Source organism: Brassica rapa, chromosome A07, assembly GCF_000309985.2.
Source record: "Brassica rapa cultivar Chiifu-401-42 chromosome A07, CAAS_Brap_v3.01, whole genome shotgun sequence".
Taxonomy (NCBI): domain Eukaryota; kingdom Viridiplantae; phylum Streptophyta; class Magnoliopsida; order Brassicales; family Brassicaceae; genus Brassica; species Brassica rapa.
Window position 1 is genome coordinate 13,101,357 of NC_024801.2, and position 23,524 is coordinate 13,124,880.

At 32.7% G+C, this 23,524-nt stretch overlaps 3 protein-coding genes across 3 annotated transcripts; 1 reads left to right on the top strand and 2 right to left on the bottom strand.

Annotated features, from left to right (window-relative positions):
• Positions 1 to 9,261: 9,261 nt before the first annotated feature.
• Positions 9,262 to 14,560, top strand: LOC103829295 (protein WVD2-like 7). Its single transcript, XM_033274961.1, has 4 exons — positions 9,262 to 11,255; positions 11,703 to 12,313; positions 12,399 to 12,597; positions 12,687 to 14,560. Exons 1-4 carry the CDS (start codon positions 11,211 to 11,213, stop codon positions 12,999 to 13,001), a joined length of 1,170 nt encoding a protein of 389 aa, XP_033130852.1. The 5' UTR covers positions 9,262 to 11,210; the 3' UTR covers positions 13,002 to 14,560.
• A 3,015-nt stretch (positions 14,561 to 17,575) lies between these two features.
• On the bottom strand, positions 17,576 to 18,533 carry LOC103829296 (glyceraldehyde-3-phosphate dehydrogenase, testis-specific). Its single transcript, XM_009104956.3, has one exon. It carries the CDS (start codon positions 18,279 to 18,281, stop codon positions 17,847 to 17,849), a length of 435 nt encoding a protein of 144 aa, XP_009103204.1. The 5' UTR covers positions 18,282 to 18,533; the 3' UTR covers positions 17,576 to 17,846.
• Positions 18,534 to 20,336: 1,803 nt separating this feature from the next.
• LOC103829297 (U-box domain-containing protein 11) lies at positions 20,337 to 23,215 on the bottom strand. Its single transcript, XM_009104957.2, has 4 exons — positions 22,540 to 23,215; positions 22,180 to 22,296; positions 21,742 to 22,101; positions 20,337 to 21,664 (listed from the first exon to the last, which is right to left on the bottom strand). Exons 1-4 carry the CDS (start codon positions 22,795 to 22,797, stop codon positions 20,633 to 20,635), a joined length of 1,767 nt encoding a protein of 588 aa, XP_009103205.1. The 5' UTR covers positions 22,798 to 23,215; the 3' UTR covers positions 20,337 to 20,632.
• Positions 23,216 to 23,524: the final 309 nt, after the last annotated feature.

Here is a 23,524-nt window from a genome sequence, read left to right on the forward strand (position 1 = left end):
CAACGTTGTCGTTAAATATTTTGAAGTACTAATCCATCACGTTATACCTATTACCGATTTACCTCTCGAGGAAATTTTGTGTGAATCCAAAGAGTGATATGAGTGCCCAAAACTCCCTCTCTATCTCCCTACGCTTTTCATTTTATAGTTGCATACTGGCATTGCCTAGTGATTTTTTTTTTTTGCAAATATTGCCTAGTGATTTTTACTAATGCCATTGCGTTTACCCTAAAATAACGTTCATATTCATGATATACATAGACAAAAAAACACATTAAAAACTAACAAAATTTTAAAAACTAACAAGTTATCTATGAACTAGTTTAGATTTTTTTTATTTTATAACCGAATATCCTGACCCTACCGAGGTGCCGAGGTGGTCTAGACTAGAAACCGAAACGAGTAAGGACACTGCCAAAGCGTCACCATGTGGTTCACTGTGAACGGTCTTCGGTCTGAGACGCTGGAGGATCCGCATGTAAATCCTCCAGTGGCCGGATTTCGAACCAATGTGGCGGAACTCACAACCGTGAATCCTTTATCACCAGAGCTAAAAGCCCGGTTAACTAGTTTAGATTTAGCTTTACCCAATTTTCCAAATGTAACGTAATACTTTTATAAAAGACTTTTCATTTTCGGACAGATAAATCTTTACATTTTTTTCAATAAATGTAATTTTTTCCTGTATAGATTAAAATTTTCAATCAAGAAAAAGACTAAGAGGAAAAAGATAAATGATATCATAAGTGGAGAAGTTAAGATAAATCCTACTATATAAAAGGGACTAAATTCAAGGCTTTTGACACTATCCACCTCAGCCAAAATATTCTCATCTAAAAAGAATTAAAAATAAATATCATTTAGAAAATAATTAACTAACATACAACTTTTGATATTTATAGAAATTTCAAATTTGTAACTGCTAATTTATTAATAGAATCATATATCTATATTGAATTATGTTATATTTTAATAGTTAGACTTTAAGGGTAAATAAATTATTAATTTATAATATATATAATTTATAACATTATATTGTAGTTATAAATAAAGAGAAAATAACCGGGAAGGATGGAGAAGCTCATGTAAAATTATGTAATTAAAATGGTAAAATGGTGAGTATGATGAGGTGAATCTAAGAAAATTTGTTGTACAAATTATGGTGTTTTATTCGTCCACTATAATGATTTAAAATAAAATATATATTCACATAAATAAGTCAATATTTGTTGTTTTTTTTTGGTAAGATGTTAAGATTATTATTTTCTAAAAGGTTACACTGTTGTTTTTAAACAACTTATTACAGCAAGGAAACAAAAACAACCAACAACAACTCAAGGTAAAAAAAGCCTTAAGGAAGTCTTATACAAGAAATATAAAAAGAAGTAGAGAAGATGAGAAAGAAGAACTTACCGGGTAAGAGAGGAGACGGTCACGCATCATACGGTCGAAAGAGGCAAGGATGACTGATGAAGGTGAGGAGACATGACTGAAAGTAGAGCTTGATGACTGGAGTAGCATGTGCATCTACGTTGACGCGAGGTTGATTGATCTAGGCTGCAACAGAGTGTAGATCAGCCGGAGGAGAAATCCAAACTTCAGCAGCAAAAGGCTCCCATATCAAGCGAGAGAAAGAGCACTCAAAGAAGAGATGATGGTGAGTCTCTATTTCCAGATTACAAAGAGCGCACGTTCCTGAGACATTTAATCCCCAACGCCTCAAGCGATCCTTGGTTGGCAGTCTTCTCCGCAAAGCCAGCCATGATATAAACGCATTACGTGGAATATGTTCCTTGAACCAAATATTCTTGTGCCAATATGTATTGTTGATAGTGTTTATATTCTTTTCTGACATTAGTATCCATATTTTTTGATAAACTGATCCAAAGAGATTAGTTTGTGGAGCTAACCAAACGAGGATTATAGTGTTTACTTTGGAAAAAGTAATAGGTTGAATGATAGATGGCGTGCGTGCCTTTTCACATGGAAATCTGCACATATCTTAAAATTATAAGTTTTGAATCATAGAGAAAATATAGTGTATATGACTGAAGTTGGTACATTCCGAAACTAAAGATGGCTGAAATTCTTCTTTGTCAAAATGCATAGATGTGAATCTTATATGAATAGAGTTCTACATTGCTTATAGCAGTGTAATAAACTTCGTGTGTAAATGAGAAAAAATGTTATATAAGTGAAAACAAAAATTATGATTTTTTTCTTGTGCCTATAGGCTCTTCGCAATTTGAAGAAGAAAGAACATATTGTGTGAAAATCTTTGGCTCGGTCAAATTTTATCCAGTTGTTTACAAAACTGTTGTTATCTGATTCATGTAATTTTTCAGTGTTGATTTAAAAGCCCAAAAAACCTATCTATACTGACTTTTTTATATTTTTTCTGTGATTTGAATTTAAAAAGAGATAAAACTTTCGATAAGTTATGTAAACTCAGAACAAGTATTTAGCTTTAGAAAGCATTTACATGTTTCAAACTTATAATATATACATATATAATGTTTAAAATTATGCATATAAAACCTGTGTAAAATGTGTCTGAATATGTTTCTCTTCTTTAATGTGTTAATCGTACTATATATAATATTATTTTAAAATTTCAAAAAATTTATGTCACTATCACATACAAAAAACCATCAATAAAAAATATAATTCTCCATCTACAACAAAAAAATGAAAAATTATTAACATATAAATTTAAATTAAGAAAAACTAACATTGAAAAAACAAGAAGTTAATATAAAAGAAAAAAATTAACAAATAATATTATAAATAAAATAAATTTATAAGACATAATCCGCGCGAAGCGCGGAAAAAATCTCTAGTAATAAATAAAATAAAATGATTAGGATTGAGATGGAATGGTTGTGTACCTCGTGTGCGTGGCTGCATTCTCTCGTGGCACACCACCATCTTAATAATCGCTATTCTAATAGACTAGTAGTCTAGTATACATCATCTAAAAGCTTTTTTTAGCTATTACTATTAGGCTATTAGTATTACTATTAGCAATGAAGAGAAATGTATTACTATTTTTTTGAGAAAAGAAGAAAAAAAGAAAAGAGAAATGACAGGTGATAGTGGGTGTCGGCGATACCACGGACCTATCTGTTAGAAGTCTCCGACAAGTGAACCGTTGGTTAATGGGACATTCACACTCCTTTCCGTATTACACATTTACACCCATGTCACAAATAATTAATAAAATTATCGAACACACAACATCGGCTCATGCCTATGTTGTTTTTTTTTCACATGGGTAATATGTTCACCCTAAACTTCACAGAAATCCAACATACCATCAATGCCTCAAAAAAGAAAAACATAACAGTTTCTCACTATGACAGTTGCCAATGCCAACTCTTTTTTTTTTCTTTTTCAACAAAGTTGCCAACTCTCTTCTTAAACAGTTTACCTTACTCACTCTGATTTAAGTGTCATAAGTCTTCTGAGAAAACATCACGTCAGTGTTCCATGTGACTACTATCTTCTGTAGTATATATTTATTTACATGTCCGTAGTCGTCCCAACGTTGTCAAGGAGCAATGACATAATGCAAATTATGAACCATCTTTGGATTTTGATCCCAAAAAAAAAACTATCTTTGGATTTTCTTCATTTCCCTTCATTTTCGTTCACAAGTTCTCACACATTCGTTTAATACATCAGCACCCAACTTCAAAAGTTATTGGGTTTGATCCAACAGTTGTTTTTGAACCATACTTTAATTTTATTTTGGACTAGACTTTCAATATATATTTCCCTTAGAGCATCAATATTGGTTTAATCTCTCAAACCTTGTTTCTCATATATTTATATTAGTATTTCAACATATAGAAGCGGGTGTTCGGGTTCAGATTGGATATTTCGGATGTTTGGGTATAGAAGTATAAAACCGTTCGGTATTTCTACACTCCGGGTCGGTTTTGGGTATTTCAGATATAATTAAAAAACCAAAACATTTGATAATTTTTTTTTATTTACTGATAAATTCTTTTTTAAAGAACATAATTCTTGCAAAAAAAAAGTTATTTTGTCTTGCTTTCGTTATGCAACACGATCGGGAGTAATAAAGGAAGCTCCATGGGTGGAAAATATTCTTCCGTAGGAAGAACGACAAGATGGTTCAAAGTAGCTTCAGTTATTATAGTGACGTTTATGGTGGTTATCATTGATGAAGGCAACAACTAATATCTCCGAGAAACCTTACATGGATCGTGAGAAGAACAATATTTTAGGAAAGAAGATCTTGTAGGGAGAAAAAATGAGAGATGAGAGATACATATGGTTCCTTAATCTCTCACGTTTAAAAAGGAGATACATATTTATATATATGTGCACACGTTTAGGTTAGGAAAAATAGTTATTTGGTATTGATTTTATATAATATTAATTAAATCAAAATCGGTTAAAAAAACCGGTTATATATTGGATGAAAGATGTAAATTTTGGTTAAAGTGTACATATGTTTGGATGACTTCGGGTATTATATACTCGATCGTGTTCGGATATCCAAACTTGTTCAATATAAAACCCGTTCGGATATTTTGCTACTTCGGTTCGAATTCGGATGTTTCGTGTCGGGTTCGGGTATCAGATGAAATGCCCAGCCTTATCAACATATATGATTTATTGAATTAAATTTTAATCTTTGAAAAATTGCTGACAATAATAGATGAGAGACGGTTGTGGAGCTCATTTCTTCCCATTTGGTCAAAATCTCCTTATAAAGAAGCGTTCTTCAACTTTCCATTTTTCTCTTTCATCGTTTAGAGCATCTCCAACCCCAAGCTATTTTTACCTCTATATGCTTTAACTTTCAAATTTTTATAGTTGTAACCAAAATAATTATATTTATAGAGAAATACAGCTTTTGTAGGAGTATAATAATATTTTTTATTTACATAATAGTCTTTTAACAAAACTTTAGTTTAAAAAAATTCATAAGTTTATGAAAATATTTTAAAAGTTAAAAATAAATAGGGTTAGTTATCAACTTATATAAACAAAATGTATCTTTTGTAAAATTAAAATAGAATCTTTTGAGAATATTCCTTTATAGAGGTAAAAATAGAGAAATACATTGGAGAGAAATTCATCTCTATTTTAGAGATACTCTATTTTAGAGGTAAAAAAAGGGGAATACATTGGAGATGGTCTTAGTGTATTTTATTACTCCATCTGCTTCTAAATAGATGATGTTTTAGAAAGTTTTTGATGTTTCAAAATAGATTATATTTTCATATACCAATATACTTTTTAGCTTTATCAAAATAGATGATGTTTTCATATTTTGTAGTCTGTTTTATGATTGGTCGAATAAATTTTATATTATATTTTAATGATATTTTTAGTATAAAAAATAAGTTATTTAATAATTATGCATAATATTAAAACTTCATGTATTTTGAAACAGATGAAATATTATTATTATTTTTAGGTGATGTCTCAAGAGACTATCACTAATGCTGCTCTCCGAGTATCATTAGTGGTTGACATAGTGAAAAGAGTACCTCATCATTATAATAATAATAATTTGCTGTAAATAATTACTTAAAACAAATAAAAAAAGACTAAACTAATTATAATATGACATCTGGACATGGGTCTTTTTAATTTGGGAGTAATTTGGTGCAAGGGTATCTCAAAGAAGGAGTGTCCCTTCTTATTTCTCCCATCGTGCATTTCTGCCACTTCCTTTTTTTATTTTTTAAATATTTTTGTGTTCAGGTACTCATAGATAGTAAGCCCAGTTACAAAAAAAAAAAGGTACTCATAGATAGACCAATGACTGCGGGTGCTGCTTCTCGGAAACCAGAAAATAAGATAGTATTGGCCTGTTAAAGGCAACCTTAATGGTGGGGTGTTTAGAGGGGATATCTAACAATTTTGTTTAAAATTTATTAATAAAAAAAGAAAGAGATAGAATTTGTGCCAGAGAAAGTTCCATTTTCAAATTTCTATACATAATTTTTAGAATCCCTTTGACATTAATCACATGATAATTGATAGCTCTTCTTTTAATTTTCCAAATTTAATTGAATATTACAATAATTATACATATAAAATATATATTTATTTAGATACTAAATAGGGTATGTAACGAGTGAAGGTGCTCTAGGCCCTAACATGACCACTGGATTAAAACAAATACATGTGTATCCGACAACCTTCTTTTTTAAATAAAATTAGTATTTGATTTTCATAATCTATTAGCATAAATCACTGTTTACATGCGACCATGTTAATATTTTAGAAGTAAATAATTAACTTCTAAAATCAAACAGAAAACCAACTTCTAAAATCATACAGAGCTCAGCTTCATAAGATTCTTGTTATTTCAAAAACAGCTTTATGAGATGGTAAAGTTTATTTAGGCTACGAGTGGGAACAATATAAGAGACGTTTCTACACGAAAGATGGTAAGGACAACATTATTGGGAGTCTTTTAAGATATCTTTTAAGGGAAAGAGGTGGGAACCGAAAAAGAAAGAGAAGAGAAAAGCCTTTAATTAAGGGCTGTCCCTTACTCTCCAATGACCAAAAAAAAAAAAAAACAAGGGATTCTCTCCCTCTCTCTGTTCATCCCACCAATAATATTGCTCTAAGACTGCATTCGACCTTCCATTCAATAAAAAAAAGATTCAATTGTGTTTTTAATAAAATAAAATAAATAATAAAGCACTCCAATAGTTGTATAAGTATTCTATTTCTTAAAATAAAATCATGGTCTGTTAGTAACAGTATTCACACTTCATATTTTAAGTGTACTTCTCACCTGGTTAACTAATATCGATTTGTAGTATTAATGTTTACCAGTATGTGGTTAACATTTATTTTATATATAACATTTATGAATCATTTATCTTAGTTTAAAAATATTTATATACTTTAAAAATACGTATGATCTATTAAATATATTTTTAAATTTATTGTATTGATATTAAATTTAGTATTATTATGACAACAAAGTATTAAATACATATTTAACATTAAAGTATAAAATATTTTGAAAATGTGAAAATAATATATAATTCTGAACCAAATATAATAATATCAATATTTTAGACCATTTGATTCGCTCGCTTTCCGTTTTATCTAGGTTAGATTCGACCCGAGTCGGGTTTGGATCAATCCTTTGAGTTTGGGATCTTTCGGATCTTAGACATTTAGACCCAACTAGGTATTTAAAAATTTTTGGTTCAGTTTCGGGTCAGATCTTCTCGGTCCGGGTCATTTCGGATAAACAATTTTAACACCGTAAGAAACTGCTATATACGGATACAAACGGTTTTGGGTCTTTTGGGTACTTTTCATGTATTTTTTGTCTTATGATCGGTTTTTTTGTAATTTTCAGGTTTTTGGCATTTTTCGTGCTTTTTCATGTTTCCGGATAGGTTTATTTGCAATTTTCGAATATGTTTTATAAATTTTGAGTAATTCAATTCCATTTCATCCTTTACTGAATTTGTACCCGAACTGTTTTTGTAACATGCATTAAAAGCATGCAATATCACAAATTCATAAGAATAAAATCTAACTTTTTGCAATAGCTATTAGGTTAGGGTTATTAAAATTTGGATCCACTATTACCAGATCGACTCTAGATTTCGGTATGGGTCGGGACTAAGACCCGTAGGTCCTCCACAATAAAATCTAATGGAGTAAAATGCATTATCATACTTGACCAAAACCAGTTTTCTCGGGTCGATTCTAGTTCCAGTTCCAGTCTTCAGATTCAGATAAATTTCCAAGACCTAGTTTGATTTGTTTGGTCTGTTTTAGTTTCATTCAATCCATTAATCACAACGTTTGATCCACTTTTTCTTTCGAAACCTTAAGTGAGAATCAGTTAATGAGTTTCATTTTTTTGTTAAAGTTCCCTTTTTCCTTTCCTTTCTTGGGCTTCATTCCCTTCTATATGGGCTGTGTGTTTGGGTTACCTATTGCAGTGTACATGGTTCCAATAGGCTATTAGGATACTCACATGTATGTAACTATGACATTGCTTTTCTGTTGTTCCAATTGCATCATAGGAATTGCAAGATAAAAAAAAAAGAGAATTCAACCGTGCATCTTCATTGCTACTAACAGAAAGAAAAAAAAACTTGTATTAGGGTTTCATATTCATGTATAGTTATATTTTAACAGTAGGCTTGGGGAAAGAAGAAGCGCTTTAGAGCAGCATTATGGGATATGTGAACATAAATATTTCAACGTATGAAAACAAATAATCAATACTATTAAAAAGGAAGGAGTCTAAAAAAAATCTACCTATGAAAGTTGTTTGGATTTTTTCATTTAACTCATTATTTTTTGGTCTTACCTTAAATTTATACTAACAATATGTTACCATATATTTTTCTAACAATAATTTATTCAATTCTTATATTTATTTATTTAAATCTCATTCCTAAATCCTAATCATTACTATTACTATATTTTCCATTTTGATTTTTAATCGTAAAAGCATTGAAACTAATGTTTTATATTATCACTTTTATCATATAATATATGATTTAAAGCAAGATAAATTACAAGACATATATGTGTACATTCTAACTTCCTCTTTCGTTTATAATAAAATAATCATATCATATATAAACTTTCCTACTAAAATCTCATATCATATACTAAACTTTCAATTGTCTATAGTTTGATAATATTTTCATATTTAAAAATAATTTTCTGAACATTCATGTTACCTTCACAAAAATGAAGAAATTCATTGGTTCTATTAAAGCTAACCCGACTTCACTATATCAGTATTGATTATTCAAGATTTTGAAAATTATTGGTTTAGATATTATACTTTTATATACTTTTCACTTAAAACGAATCAATACTATTAAAAGAGAAAGAGTTTTAAAAAATCTAACATAAAAAGTTATTGGAGTTATGTATAACTATTTATTATTTTTCTGATAATACATTAATCATTCTAAACATACAATATTTCAAATATTTTTAACAGATCTTAATATTATTTCTTATGACACCTTTACTAAGAAAAATATTTCATCAACCATGTTTTTGTATAATAACGTTAAAAATCTATATCAAAAGGTTGTTGGACCTGATATGGACGTAATAGGTCCACATCTGTTCGGGTATTTAGGATCCTAAAAGAATTTGAAATATCTAAAAAATCTGAAAAATATCCAAAACACGAAAAGTATTTGAAACTCCAAAGAAATACCAAAAAAATTCAAATACCTAAAAATTTAAAATCTTATTCAAAACCTGACACATGAACTGAAAAATACCCAAATATTTATCCAAATACGCAATTTTTTTAATTTGAAAAATTTACCTGAAATCAAAACTCTAATCGTAAACCAAAAACTTAAAAACAATATCCATAATACCGGAAACATATTCGAAATGTCCAAATATACCTAATAAACACATATTTATGATCGGGTCTAGGGTAGGATCCGGACTCAAACAAAGACCTGCGGATCCAAAAAACTCAATAGGTTATCTTTTCTGGACCTGAACTAAACCTATAATTTTGGATCGGTTCGGTTGTTTTTTTTTATCCGGATATAATTCTCATGTCGAAAAAAACTTACGTAAAAGTGTACATATAAAATCTCAAATAAACTAATTTGTAAATTATATAGCTGTTAAAAATTATGTTTTTCGATATAATAAGATTTTGTATTTTAATATAATCCAACAACTCCGCGCTTTCCAAGCGCGGGTCAAAATCTAGTAATAATATTTAATTGGTAAATTTTTGTGTGGGAATTTTTCAAGGATTTCAGATATCCACTAATTAAATCTAATTATTATTTTTGCTTCCACATGTGAGATAATCAAGTTGATAAGATATCCCCAGTAATGATGTTCATAGAATGGGAAATGAGAATCATATGCAAATGAGCTAATCATTAGATAAGACTTACGTCTTGTTGCTGCTGCAAGCGCGGGAAGTCACATGCAATTGCCATGCTATGGTCTATTGCAAAATCGACATTTCTTATTAATGTTATCACATGCTTTGGGCTGGTGAGGTATCAATTATTATGTTTCCTTGTTTAGCCTCCATTATATTAGTACGAGAGAGACCTAACCCCTAAATTATTTTCATTTTTTCGTCTTGTCTTCGCTATAACTTCTGAGACCATCTCCAAGCCACATCTATTTCTATCTCTATATTTTCCTCTAAAATAGAGAAGTTGTATTATAGAAGTGAAAATGCTCCAATGTATACCTCTATAATAGAGTTTCTCTATTTATAAAGGAAAATATAGAGATATGTTATTTTCACCTCTAAATATAGTGGCAAAAAATAATTTTCCTCTATATTTTTTCCTATAAAATAGAAGAACTATGTTATAGAAGCATACATTGAAACATTTTCACTTCTATAATATAAATTTCTATTTTAGAGGAAATTATATAGGTGTACATTGGAGATTCTCTAAGCAACGAAGCATAGTGAAAATACACAAAAGTCATATTCAACTGATATTAATTTTACCGATATCTCATTCTGATCTAAATATTTTTTCATTCAAACGAAAACATGTGTTTAAAGGTTTGTATTAGCATCCTTCGTTTGTTTTTCTTACTCTGTTAAATTAGCATTCATATTAAAATCCGTATAATACATATCGAAAAGAAAACAAAAATTCGGTTGAAAAAATTAAAGAGATCTAATGGTCGGTCCCGTAAGCGAAACGTTGGATTTGGCAACAATTGAACATGGCGAAGCGCTTTGCAATGTGCATTCACGTGTGAAATGATATCCACATGATAACATAAGAAAGATCGAACGGTTTACGAATATTCGAGATCACATTGTAAACTCTCGACCGTGGATCGTGACCCTCCTAATTAAACGGCGTTTAAAACGGAGAACGTGGGAAGCGTCCGTCCAAGAAGAGGAGGAAGTACATGTGATGTGACATGAACATGAAGATTAGTATTGATTAGTCACCCTTCGATTCCAAATCTGAATTCAACATTATATTTACAAGGAGTTCTTTTGTGGAAAGTTCCTCATTCGTGCTTTATTTCATCAACTCCGTATACTGGTACAGTAGTACTCTCTGTTTCTCATGCTCTTATTGTCCCAGAATACAGGTATGCTATTGTTATTGTGTGGTTTTTATATTCCCTTTTACAAAACTTCTTCTAAAAATGTACGTATATTTTCAGTTCAACAGAAAATTATCTAACTCGATATGATGGCGGGAGAAATACAAGAACCGCTTAACCTAAGCCTTCTGGTAATTTCTTCAACTATTGTCAAAATTTTACTACTTTGTCTTCTTATAGTTTTCAGATTATATGTTCAGTTCAAATTAACACTCACTCGTTTTCATGGACCCATTGATAAGAACTAAGATACGGACTTGTACGTTTTGTTCGTCATGTTGAGACCTAGTCACCTAGAGACCCTGAGCCCTTTTCTTAGTACCTCTTTCGTCATCCACGTAACAAATTTCCAATATATTACACGTTTTAAACAGGCAAGAGTGTTCTTAGGCCTCGATATTTTTTATTTTTTATTTTTTGTTTCCGTCTGCGTTTAGTGTATATTTTGCGTTTGTATTATGCAAATATATATGTTCTATGGAGAAACTGAAAATGTTCTATTTATCAAAATATATATGTATAAACTATAAAGTATAAACACAAACAAGCCTTTTAATATGTTTCCTAATGGGCTGCAGGAGAATTCTATTCACTCAGGATCCGTTTCATTTGGGAGATTCGAGAAGGAATCTTTATCATGGGAGAAGAGATCATCTTTCTCACACAATAGATATCTAGAAGAGGCTGAGAGATTCTCTAAGCCTGGGTCTGTTACTCAGATGAGAGCTCATTTCGAGGCTCATTTTAAGAAAAAAGGAATCAAACTTCCAAGTTCTGTAGAAGCTCAAACATGGGGAGAAGTAGCTCAACATCATCAACAAACTGCTAGTGAGAAAGAAGAAAATTTGTGGGAGAGTATGAGTCAGTGTAGCCACTACAGCTATGAACTAGACAAGTGTGATAAAGAAAAGAGCTCATTCGGCGATTCTTGTTTGAGTTATGAGTCTTATGATGATCATAGTTCTCTTTCTGTTGCTTCGGAGAAGATTGGAATTGGTTGCAGTGAGAGAAGTGTAGAGGATAAAGCAGAAATGAGTTTTCCCTCTGCAACTGCATTGAAGTCTTTGAAAAATGACCGGAAAGCTACTCCTAGTTATGCGAAAACGACGAAAACTACTACCAAGAAGGATGTTGTCATAGCAAAGGGGTCTTCTAGTTGTAATACTAAAACAAGTTTTGACACTAAGAGGTAGCTTATATCCTCTCTTTTCATATAACTTTATGTATGTGTGTGTGTTCACGACTCTCAAATGACTATTTTTTTCTGGTGGCAGAGGAAAGGAAATGAAGCCGGCGTTGATTGTTAAATCCAATGCATCTCAAGCTCCAGTAACAAAGAAAACTGAGAGCCTGACTCCTCTAGCTGCAAACAAGTTCAGGTCCAAGAACACTTTTGGTTCTGCTATGAAAGAGAGAACAGCTACTAATGGTTTCAGTTCAAGAAGCAGCGAGAGAGTCGAGAAGAGAAAAGAGGTACATAAATTAATATCTAACTTATCTCTCTTCTCTCATTTGCTCTGTTCCAAAATGGAGTTTATGAGGGAACATTTCTGATGTTATAGGAAAATGTGGAAGCCATAGTGCAAAAATCTCTCAACTTCAAAGCAAGACCAGTGCTTCTAGCTAGACCTCAAGACACGTCAATAGGTCAAGAAAAGGTAAGAAAAGATGCTCAAGCACACTCATCTAAAGCTAGTAGTAATCGGTCATTGGCAAATGGAGCAGCCAAGAGTAAGCTCAATATTAACAAACAGAAGGTGGATACACAGAGGAGTCTAACTGGGATTAGACCAAATAGCAGGGATCAGACAGCGAAAAACAACGCAAACGGAAGGAGTTTGGCGGTTAGGCGCGCTGCGGTTGAGGTTGCTTTGTGAGCCATTCACCGTTTAGTTGTGTTTGCGTTTGTGTTTCTATGTTATAATGATTATAATATTATACAATAGAAACACATATATAATAAAACAATCAGAGCTAGGGGCTCGCTTATGTTATAATCATCATTCAAATAAATAATCTCACATTATAATTGTAAAATGCATTATTTGAAAGTGGTTGTAAAAGAAACCTCTAAAGTGGCAAGCTTTGTGAAACAAATATTTTCAAACATATACGAAATTCAATTCAATTTTCCCTTGCGATAAAATTTAGTTTTAATTTCCAAATAATATAATTAGATGCTGCGGCCTAGTTAATTATAATTTAGTTTCCACTTTCCACAATATCTAGAGACAATCTTTTAACAATCTTTCTTTTTGGCTTTTTTTTTTTGCTTTACTTCCTCTGCAGTATATTCTAAAGCATAACAACACCTTATACAAACAAATCAGAACTTTCTACAATAATTATTAACTTAATTACAAGAAGTTACCAGAACTCCAACAACCACAAGATTTGCTACGGCTACGATCATTACCGTCAATTTCCCTGGAACCAACATGAATAGAGACGACAACGTTTGGTCCGTACGATGAGAAGGATTTCTAAAGTAGTAGGGGAAGTAAGGCAAGATAGCATCCGGTGGTGGAGGACCCTAAGCTGCCGCCACCTTCGCCTTCACTCGGTGGAGAAGGTCAGAAGGGTAATTCGGTAAATTTTCAGCCGGGGAAGGGTAGTAAAATGCTGGAGGAGGATATGGTGGTGGTTGAGTCGTGGAGGAGCCACCGCCAATGGTTTGTTGTTACTATATCTCCTCCTTAGTCACATTACTTATTGTTCTTAATTTATCGTTACTTAATGATTTTAGTGAGTCATTCTTCGTTAGTTAATGGATTTTCTTTTGTTAGTTGTGGATTTGTATTGAGCTAGTGTTGACTTCTTTGGTTTTTGTTGTTGTTATTAGTGTTGTCTTCTTTAGTTAGCATGTTGTAGTATTCTCTATTATATATGTGTATATGTGCAAGCTACTCGACATAGTTATGATCACTATGTAAAATGATAGGTTTGCATAATTCTCGATTAGTGACCATACATTACGTATTTCTTGGATCCCTGTTTGATTATAGTTATATTAACGGTCTTTTCAACGCTCTATGTGGAGATGTAATTTTAAGCCTTTAAAAAAATGTGGTGATGTTTTTTTTTGATTAACCAAGGATATCCGGCGGGGGCCACCGACTAATTTTTTGAAGATTTATTCATCGGTGACAGTCCGGTTGTTTTACGTGTGAGTTAGAAATATACGCTATCTGACTACATGAAAAGCTAGAAAATTTGCTCTGGAAAAAAATCAATTCCTAATTTGGACCAATATGGTGATCCCTCATTCAGTGGAAATCAATAAACCACGTGAAGTTTAAAATGTGGAGATGTTTTGGTTGATTATTTGTATTATTGACTAAGGAAAAGTTCCGAAAACATGCATGTTTTGCATTGTATATACCTATCTATCTTTTATTAATGAGAGATATATATCTATCTATCTCTTTTTGTCTAATATATCTATTTTATTAAAAAATAATATATATATATATATAAATATATAATGCAACCATCTTATTGAGAAAACAAAATGTGTTTTGTTAATACGACAAAATTTTAGATGAATATTCGACACGTCAACCACTACGATGACCTAATAATGTTCCCTAAAGAAATCGATGCGTCATTGATGCTTAAAGTGGTAGATGGTTGTATTTTAACCTCCCAAAGACAAATGGTGCGTCGTTGATGCTTAAAGTGGTAGATGGTTGTACTTTAACCTCCCAAAGACAAATGGAAAGATAGTATCATTTTCTGAAGACTTATTATGTCTCAAGTAAACAAATATCGTAACTAACAATCAAGTTCTAAAAGACTTTTTAAATTAAGTTATAAAAATAAAATGTATCTATATTATTAAAAGAAAAGTACAATTATAAAATACTCTTAAGTTTTTCAACTTATTTACAATTACATGCCACTAAAAATATTAATCAATCTATTTTTTTATGATTCTTTATCTTTTCCTCTTTAATTAATGCATCTCTAAAATCAAATTCTAACATAAAACTTATGGCAACAATAATTAATAAACCTAGTTTTTAGTATTCTTTGTCTTTTCCTATTTTATTTTATATATTTATATATATGTTTGGAAATAATTAATTTCATATATACATTTCGTAACTAAATACATATATATTATATGGTAATTATTTTATTAATTATATATATACATAATAAATAGTATATATAACAATTTTATTATACACTATCATGAAATTTTGATTTTTTTTCTTTCAAAAAAAAAATTTTTGATCCATGAAAAATAGTATATACAACAATTTTATTATATATTATAATAAAATTTTGATCTATAAAAAATAAAAAAAAAATATTTTTGCGGATACATGGGTCATATTATAAAAATATGGATGATACAATTAACAGTTTACGGGATAAAATAAAACCACTCAATATAAACTATGAGATTATTATGTTTAGAAATGTCATATTAAACAATTATTTAAACGGATAAAATTTTAAAAATATATATTATCATTTATACAAATAAATATTTATTTATAAAAAAATAAAAACAAACGTGCGGATCTAGTGGTAATTAATTATGATTACAATTTTGAGGAAATCTCGAGACATCTGTAAAGGGCTACACGTTGAGTGAATTTGAAGGTTTAAGAAATGCGCACATGCTTTCGAGGTTGGTATCGATAAGAGTTTCTTATAACTGGGAAATTATCTAATTTTCATCTATACTCATACAAATGAAGAACATGTTAAATTGGTAATCTTAAGTGCCCATGAATATCGCAGTAGTAATGTCATTTTGTACGCGGTCGATAGTCAGTTGTGAATTTAAATCATAGCTTGGATTGATATGGCAGTGAAAAAACGAAATAGATCATGTGCACTATATAAAGGAAAACTTTCTTGTAATTGGCTGTGTTTGCAAAGGTTCATGCAATATATGATATATTGGTTTGAAATATATCTCTAGATACCGATCACAGAGATGTTACGCGGGGGGCACAGAGTTAGCTGTATATGCAGTGTGTCACATGTTTAGGGTGCGACCCTGACTTTTTTTTATATGATTCTATCCTAAAAGTATCCTTGTTTCATGACTCAAATGACTAACTCTTTTTTTTTTTGTTTAACCGGGAAGTATCCCAGACCTACAGAATAATCATACTAATTAATCTCCAAAATGGCTAAACCTAACATTCAACTATTGATTGGCTATTTACTCTTAATATTTTGTGAAATAAAGGAGATGTTAACCTAAAAGAAGAATTTTAGTCGGTGTGGTTATGATAGCTACTACTATAACTCCCGACTTTCCTCTAACCTAAATACGTCAAAAGCGATAGTGACAATCAGACGTACTACAGAGTTCCTAGTGTGTTAACATTTTTTAGACAATATATATATAAGCATAGCAGTACAGCTGTCATGTGGTGCACAATGATTTGATTCATGTATACTATTTATTCACAGAGAATAATGTTTAAAATACAGAAAAGTAAATGTATAAGCAGAACCGGTCTTAGAAATATTTGGACTAGAAACCAAATTTTTGTTTGGCCTGTTAAATATTAAAAATAAAATAAAATTGTAGTAAAAAGGACACAGTCTCGAACTATGACCTTATCAAGCAAACTATAGTACAACCACCAACTAGGGTGAAGAAACTTTTGTCAAAAATGCGGCCGGTTTTTTACTTAATATCTCACGGTCACATGTTTTACTCGCTTCCGTTAAAGACCAGCTCTGTGTATAAGAGTACAGTCTTTCTAGAAAATAAACTATAAACCTCGAAAGCTTAACAGAAAAAAAAGGTTTCAAATATATATTCCAAATTTAGTAGTTTATTATATAGCCAATATTACACTTTCGGATTAATTTTTTTAAATTCTACATTCGGTGTGTATGAAGAAATCAAAGTGAAAGCGTAGGCAAGAGATGGCATTTGGTAGAGAGGATATAGCGTTAGGCGAAACAGATGCACATGTCATGTCTGAGGTCGGCCGTCTATGGCCCAGTTTTGTTGAAACCCAAGTTGATTTCCATCTCTTTCAAATCAGAGCATATACATTTCCTTGACACCTGTTCCAGCTTCATCTCAAATATTTTTTTGTCAACGTTATTCACTTTACTTGAATTAAGACATACCGGCCCGTTTTGTATTAAATGAGAAAATAATAGAATAACTAAAAATAGTAAGAAATTGTTGTAAAAATAATGGTGTGATATAGATATTTCTATTTTCCATAGCACAAAAAGTATGCAGTAAAAAGTAAAAACTATTTGTAGATATATATAACAATCACATATTTGACTGAAGAATAAACCAAAAAGAACAAAAGTATTTTCACCAATTTTGCCTTTCTACCCTTTTCAATTCACATTTTCCTGGGAATAATTTCAACTTTACATTTGTTTACTTTTGTAAGTAGAATTGCTTTTCTATAAAATTATTCCACATAAAGTACAATTTTTCAAGTTCAAGAATCAATGCGAACGGCAAGTTGATAAAGAGATGAGAACATATCACATAAAGAGAAAAAATTCTAGAAATTTACATATTTCCCTTAACATAATTTTGGTCTACGCACCTTATTAATGTGTTTAAAACCCCATTAGAAAATTGGATATAGGAAAATATGATGAAACATACATGATCCTAGCTAGAAAATTTATTAATAACCAACGATAGTAACGTTCTTCAATAAACTGATCAAAATAACAAATCTTCGAATTTTCTTTTCTCCGAGCATATCTCAAAGAACCAACACCCACAGAACTCCAAACCCAATCAGACCGGCGAGCTTCACCACCGTAAAGCTTTTTCCGGCGGCCGCACCGAATTGCTCATCAACGGGGTAGAGATTTCCAGGCGGACCCGTTATGTACAAGAAATTAGCTGGCGGAGGCGGTGGACAGTTAGGTGAGACTTTCTTAGGCGGTGGAGGGAGAGCCGGGGGAGGAGGACACGCTGGAGGCGGTGGAGATGGTGGTGGAGGAGATGGTGGAGGAGGGTTTTGGATACAGCTTGGAGAGCACTTTATGGGATCTACCTCGTCGAGCTTCCTCATGTTGGCTGAAGAAGAATCTGATGAAGCGTTGATGATTATTGGACGAGTCAGCAACGTGATCATCACCGTGAAGATTATGACTCCAACGTTGGATCCTCGGCTGTGATAATTTCCCGGCATGTTTTATTTTTTGGGATTAGAACAATGAGAAATAAAAAGAAGAATTTGTGGAGGTTACGTTTAAAGAGGTATGGAGTGAAGAGTTAAGAGGAGAGGTGATGATGAATGCGTTCTCGTTACGTAAGCCAAGTGCATGAGACTCATAGACTTCTTAAATAGTGTATACTAACTATTTCCATAAACTTCTAGTCTTTTTAATAAAAAAGAAATCTTAACTAAACTTAAATATAATTAATAAGAAAACTAAGAATATGGTTGGTTAAGGCATACTCGTCGGTTCACTAAGATATTGCTTTTTCATGTGAGTCCCACATGAACAAATTTGGTTTTCCACGTTATGAAATTTTTTAATTTGGGAATTACTAGAGTGGTTAACTACCACCGTCGTACACCAAAACAATAGTATAAACAATACATGTGTGAGATGGATAGTGGTTCAAAGTCATACTGCATGTGTGAATGTAATTACATAATTCGTTTGTAATTATCCAAAGTAAGTTAAACCTTCTTTCTTTTTTGAATATTGGTTAAATCCTTCTTTATCAAATGTTTTTTTAACATATACTATTGAATTGAATAAAGACAATAATTGGAGGTATAGGCCTTTTCTCAAACAAAGAAGAAGTAACTGGAGGTATAGTAGTATGTATATACGAGTGCGTGTAGTTTTGCTTAAAGCGTAAGTGTTGCTTTTCAGTGGAACTTTGCTTTAGTTGTTCGATTACATAAAGAGAAGATATCAGAAAATAATTTTTCGTACGAAAGAGAAAGATTGGATAAATGCTTTCGTATGATTGAAGAATAATTCGTGACAGAAAATTTAACAGCGTAGGCTATTTTATCACATAAAAATTATATTAATGGAGAAAATTTGTTTTGGTGGCCATGGAACATGCAACGGAGAATCTGAGTCTAGTAGTCCAAAATTTTGTTTAAAAGATCAGCAATCGTTATAAACTGTACATTATTTAGATGCCGGGTCATAGATACAAGACAAAGTTGGATTATATTCCATAGGCGAAAAGTAGGACCTGTACTAACCGGAAGTATCCGGGTAATGCAAATAGCATTACATTATGAAGCTTGGTCTGTAAAACAAGTCAAAGCCCACATAATTTACAGAAGTATAGTCAACTAGAGTTAGCGGCATAGATCATCTCTCTAAAGTTGGGTCCAGTCCTGAAAACAGTACAGCTGAGAACAGTTTAGTTCTCTTGGACACGCTGTACATCATACAAGAAAGGAGAGACCTTATGTGACTTCTTTTCTTGATCAAGAATATATTTGATTTAAGAAAGAAAGGCCCATTGTACCCATTCCAAAGTAATTCTTAGTTTCATACTAGTTCTTGTACATTTTCAGTTGTTCCCAATCAAATTTTCACAAAAAGGCAAAAAAGAAGAAGCAAAAACAGTTAAATAGGACACTATGTTACTTAAATAAACAAAACTATTTGGATTCACAAGGTTCATTGAAGTACAAAATATTTGGCAATGATCCCGAAATGCTTCGTTGCTTCAAACCGAATTCGTTATCTTACTGAACTTTCAATTTCTTGCTTCTCAAGCTACCTACCCCCTCTCCCCCCCCCCCCCCCTCTCATTTAAAATTTGGGGGTTATGGGTCGTTTAAGATGCTAATGAACCATGATACCATTACCATACGACTTTTTGTAATCACAAAAAAAAAACTACAAAACAATGAGAGAGAGGACTATTATGACTCATTTCGCTTTCGGTCTTGAAGAAACTTTGAAACAATCACAAAAACATATATCTTCGTTTTCAGATTAATCTCAATCATTGAATATGTCTTCCTTGCCACTTGACAATCATGTGAAACACTGAAGTCTATGAGGTAATGTTGTTTGAAAGTTTTGATACATCCATCGAATATATTGACTCTTCCCATAATCCGCCAGTTAGTAAGGACATGTGGTGGTCCTCTACTTGCCTACCGAAGCAACAGAAACTTTGACATTTAACGAATAATGCAGCTAAATCAGTTATTATTTACATCTATTGCTTCTCTTCCAAGTAACCTTGTTCACAAGAGTAACCAAGAAACAGAAATGGAAATTCATGAATCAGAAACAATGCTTATTGTTCCCCAAATTCATTACAAATAGAACAAAATAAAGACACAGAAAACCAAAAGAGTTTCGATTCTCGAAAACCCTTTTGGCCTCACCATCTCCACATACGATTCCACAAATGGAATTAATATCCCCCAAAAATATCAAAACAATTGAACAAAATATTAACATAATAATCAAACAAATAGCCAGCCAATTTTCCAAAAAAAAATTAGAGATTGACCAACCTTTTCTTTTATTTTCAGACGACTAATAATCATTGACATGCTTTACGTAGAAGCTCTAACAAAGACACAGCTTTCCTTTGACCTCTCTCTGTTCCATTCTTAGATAGCTCCATCAACGGCACAACCGCACCGAGTCTACCTATCAAGACCAGTCTCTCATTGTCTCTCTTACACAACGAAAGCAATATCGCCGCTGCGTTCTCTCTGTTCCTACCTTGACCCGTCTGGAGAATACCTATCAACGCAGGTAAAGTATTCGCTTTAACCATCGCGGACTTAGCGTCTAGGTTACTTGCAAGGACCGAGAGTATTGTCAAAGCTTCATCAACCATCATCCTTTGGCTGCTCGTCTCACTTAGCATCTTAACCAATGCAGGGACTATACCTGCTCTAACCGCTCTGCCTTTGTTCCCCTGATAAATGCAGAGATTAAACAATGCAGTCGCTGCGTCTTTCTTCCCTCTCGTCGTCCCGTTCTCGAGAAGATCAACCAAGGCAGGTATCGCACCGGACCCGCCTATGATGATCTTGTTCTCATCGGCTAACGAGAGGCTAAAGAGTGTAGCCGCTGCGTTTTCTCTTGCTTCCATGGTTCCAGCTCTAAGGACTTGAACTATTGAAGTGACTGCACCAGCGAACATTATCAGCTCTTTGTTGTTGTCGTATATAGAGAGGTTGAGAAGGCAAGTGATTGCGTTCTCCTGCGTGGCGACGTCCTCTGAGGTTAAAAGGTTCACAAGAACAGGGATTGCTCCTGCTTCTGCAATCATAATGCGATTGTCTGTGCTTCTCTTTGACAGAGACCGAATCTCAGAAACAGCGTTCCTGCGTTCCTCTAGGGACCGGTTTGAGAGACTGCGAACCAGTGACCTGATCATTGACATGTCTCCACACCTGCCGTTTCCGGGTTGCTTAATGTTGTGTTCGGTGCACCACCGAGAGATCAAGCTTCTGAGAACGTAGTTTGGAGTTAGAGTAAAGTTTTGGAGTTTCTGTTGAGTCTTTGGACATGTTAGGTTCCCACAGTCGATCCATCTCTGTATGTACGCCCTCTCGTAAGTCTGTAATCGAAGAGATAAAACTTATCAATAAACCAAGAAACAACAGTAAGGAAAGTATAAAAATCTTGAAACCAGACCTGTCCTGTGGAGACAATAACAGGATCCTTCATCAGTTCCAGAGACACAGGACAGAGAAAGTCAACAGGAACCGTGAGTTTACTCGATTCATCAGTGTTCTTGGTGACCATTTTACCTAATCTCTCGCTATCCGCGTCTTTGGACAAGTAAAAAGCCAAAGAGATAGAAGGGCTTTTCGTCAGCTGCTTCTTCTCCTCAGCGAGATGAATCGTCTCTGCAACACTCTCATCCTTCTCTTCCTCAGCTTTGATCTTTACATCTCTCTCCATCAACTCAGATAAGGCACTCGAGAACTTGTTAGAGTTCAATGAACCGTATCTCTGCATCGCTCTTCTCAGCTGCATTCTCGCTAGCTCCACCTACACAGAACAAAAACAAACCTTGAAGCACTCCAAAAACACTAGCAAAATCATATCTTTTAATGAGTATTATGTTACCTGTTCTTTAACTTCGTCAGAGATATCGTAAAGATCGTATGGTAGATTGCTTAAAGCTTTCTCAAGCTTCCATGTAACGCACTGGAACTGGAACGAGATTCTCTTCGCAGCAACGTCCTTAAACCGAAAAAAATCAACATTTTAGCTAAACCGGATATAACCGTAATTATCAGTGGTTGAATTCAATTTAACCGATACTAAACCAGAGATTTTATAATAACCGAGGATTTCAATTTGAACCGAGAAAATCAACGTTTTAGCCAAACCGATGATAAACGTACAATAATCCGTGGTTTACTTTAAATTCGATTTAACCGATACTAAACCGGTAATTCTGCATTAACCGAGGATTTTGCTTACAGATGAGTCGCGAGCTGAGGAGAGGACACGCTTCGAGGCTTGAAGCGCCACCACGAGATCAGACCACCAGTCATTCTCCGACGAAGATGAATCGATCTGGTTTGAGTCTTTAATCTCCTCTACCAAATGCGTCAGGAGAGAGACTCGCCGAGTGAGATCTGTGCAATCCTTCTTGAACACGCCGGCGTTGAGTGGAATCTCAGCAATCTCGGCGATGAGTTTGAGCAGAGAGGCGGGTGGGATGATTACTCCGGCCATTACGCCGATCAGCCGCCGTCTATCGGGAAATTAATTAAATAAAGAAATAATAAATCAACTTGGAGATTGGCTCTGGGCTCGGAGTTAGTCGCTTTTATTTATCCACGCGACCATTTGTCAAGAGAGATGTCGCTGTTACGGCACCGTTTTAGTGGGCCTACCTCTAAGTTTTTTTATTTAGAAAAATACCCTCGAATAGCCTTAAAATTAATAATCTGTCAAAAAAATAAAACACAAAAAGAAAAATTCACACAATAGTATTTATTAAAAATAAATCTTTATATGAAATTTGGTTTAAATTTTAATATTTAAGGGTGTGTACGTCGGATTAGAGTTTGAGAGTTAGAGCAATTTTTTTTTTTGTAAAATGAAGGTTATTTTGGAAAGTTTTTCTTTTGTATGCTATTTTTACAATATATTTTTAAAAGGTGCTATTTTGGATATTTGTCATTTTTATTAAATCGAATTAGGAAAATGATAGTATATTCAAAATATTTAATTTAAGAAATATACAAAGTCAATATTGTTATTAAAATCTTGGATGGAACTTGGTAATTTATTTTATTGAATGTATTTATTTGTAAATAACAAGTTAAAAAAAGAATAGTATGTCAACGTAAACATTTAATAAGAATGCTAAATTCATCAACATTATCGATATATTCACTCTTTTGGATAAGAACTTTGCTTTGGTGTTTTCTTATATACCATTCTCTTAATCGCATAG

Coding starts and splice junctions, on each gene's coding strand:
- LOC103829295 (XM_033274961.1), top strand. CDS start 11,211: ATGATGGCGGGAGAAATACAAGAACCGCTTAACCTAAGCCTTCTG. Junction 11,256..11,702: donor CGCTTAACCTAAGCCTTCTG/GTAATTTCTTCA, acceptor AATGGGCTGCAG/GAGAATTCTATTCACTCAGG. Junction 12,598..12,686: donor GAGTCGAGAAGAGAAAAGAG/GTACATAAATTA, acceptor CTGATGTTATAG/GAAAATGTGGAAGCCATAGT.
- LOC103829296 (XM_009104956.3), bottom strand. CDS start 18,281: ATGCCGGGAAATTATCACAGCCGAGGATCCAACGTTGGAGTCATAATC.
- LOC103829297 (XM_009104957.2), bottom strand. CDS start 22,797: ATGGCCGGAGTAATCATCCCACCCGCCTCTCTGCTCAAACTCATCGCC. Junction 22,297..22,539: donor CCTCAGCTCGCGACTCATCT/GTAAGCAAAATC, acceptor TTTCGGTTTAAG/GACGTTGCTGCGAAGAGAAT. Junction 21,665..21,741: donor TTATTGTCTCCACAGGACAG/GTCTGGTTTCAA, acceptor CTTCGATTACAG/ACTTACGAGAGGGCGTACAT.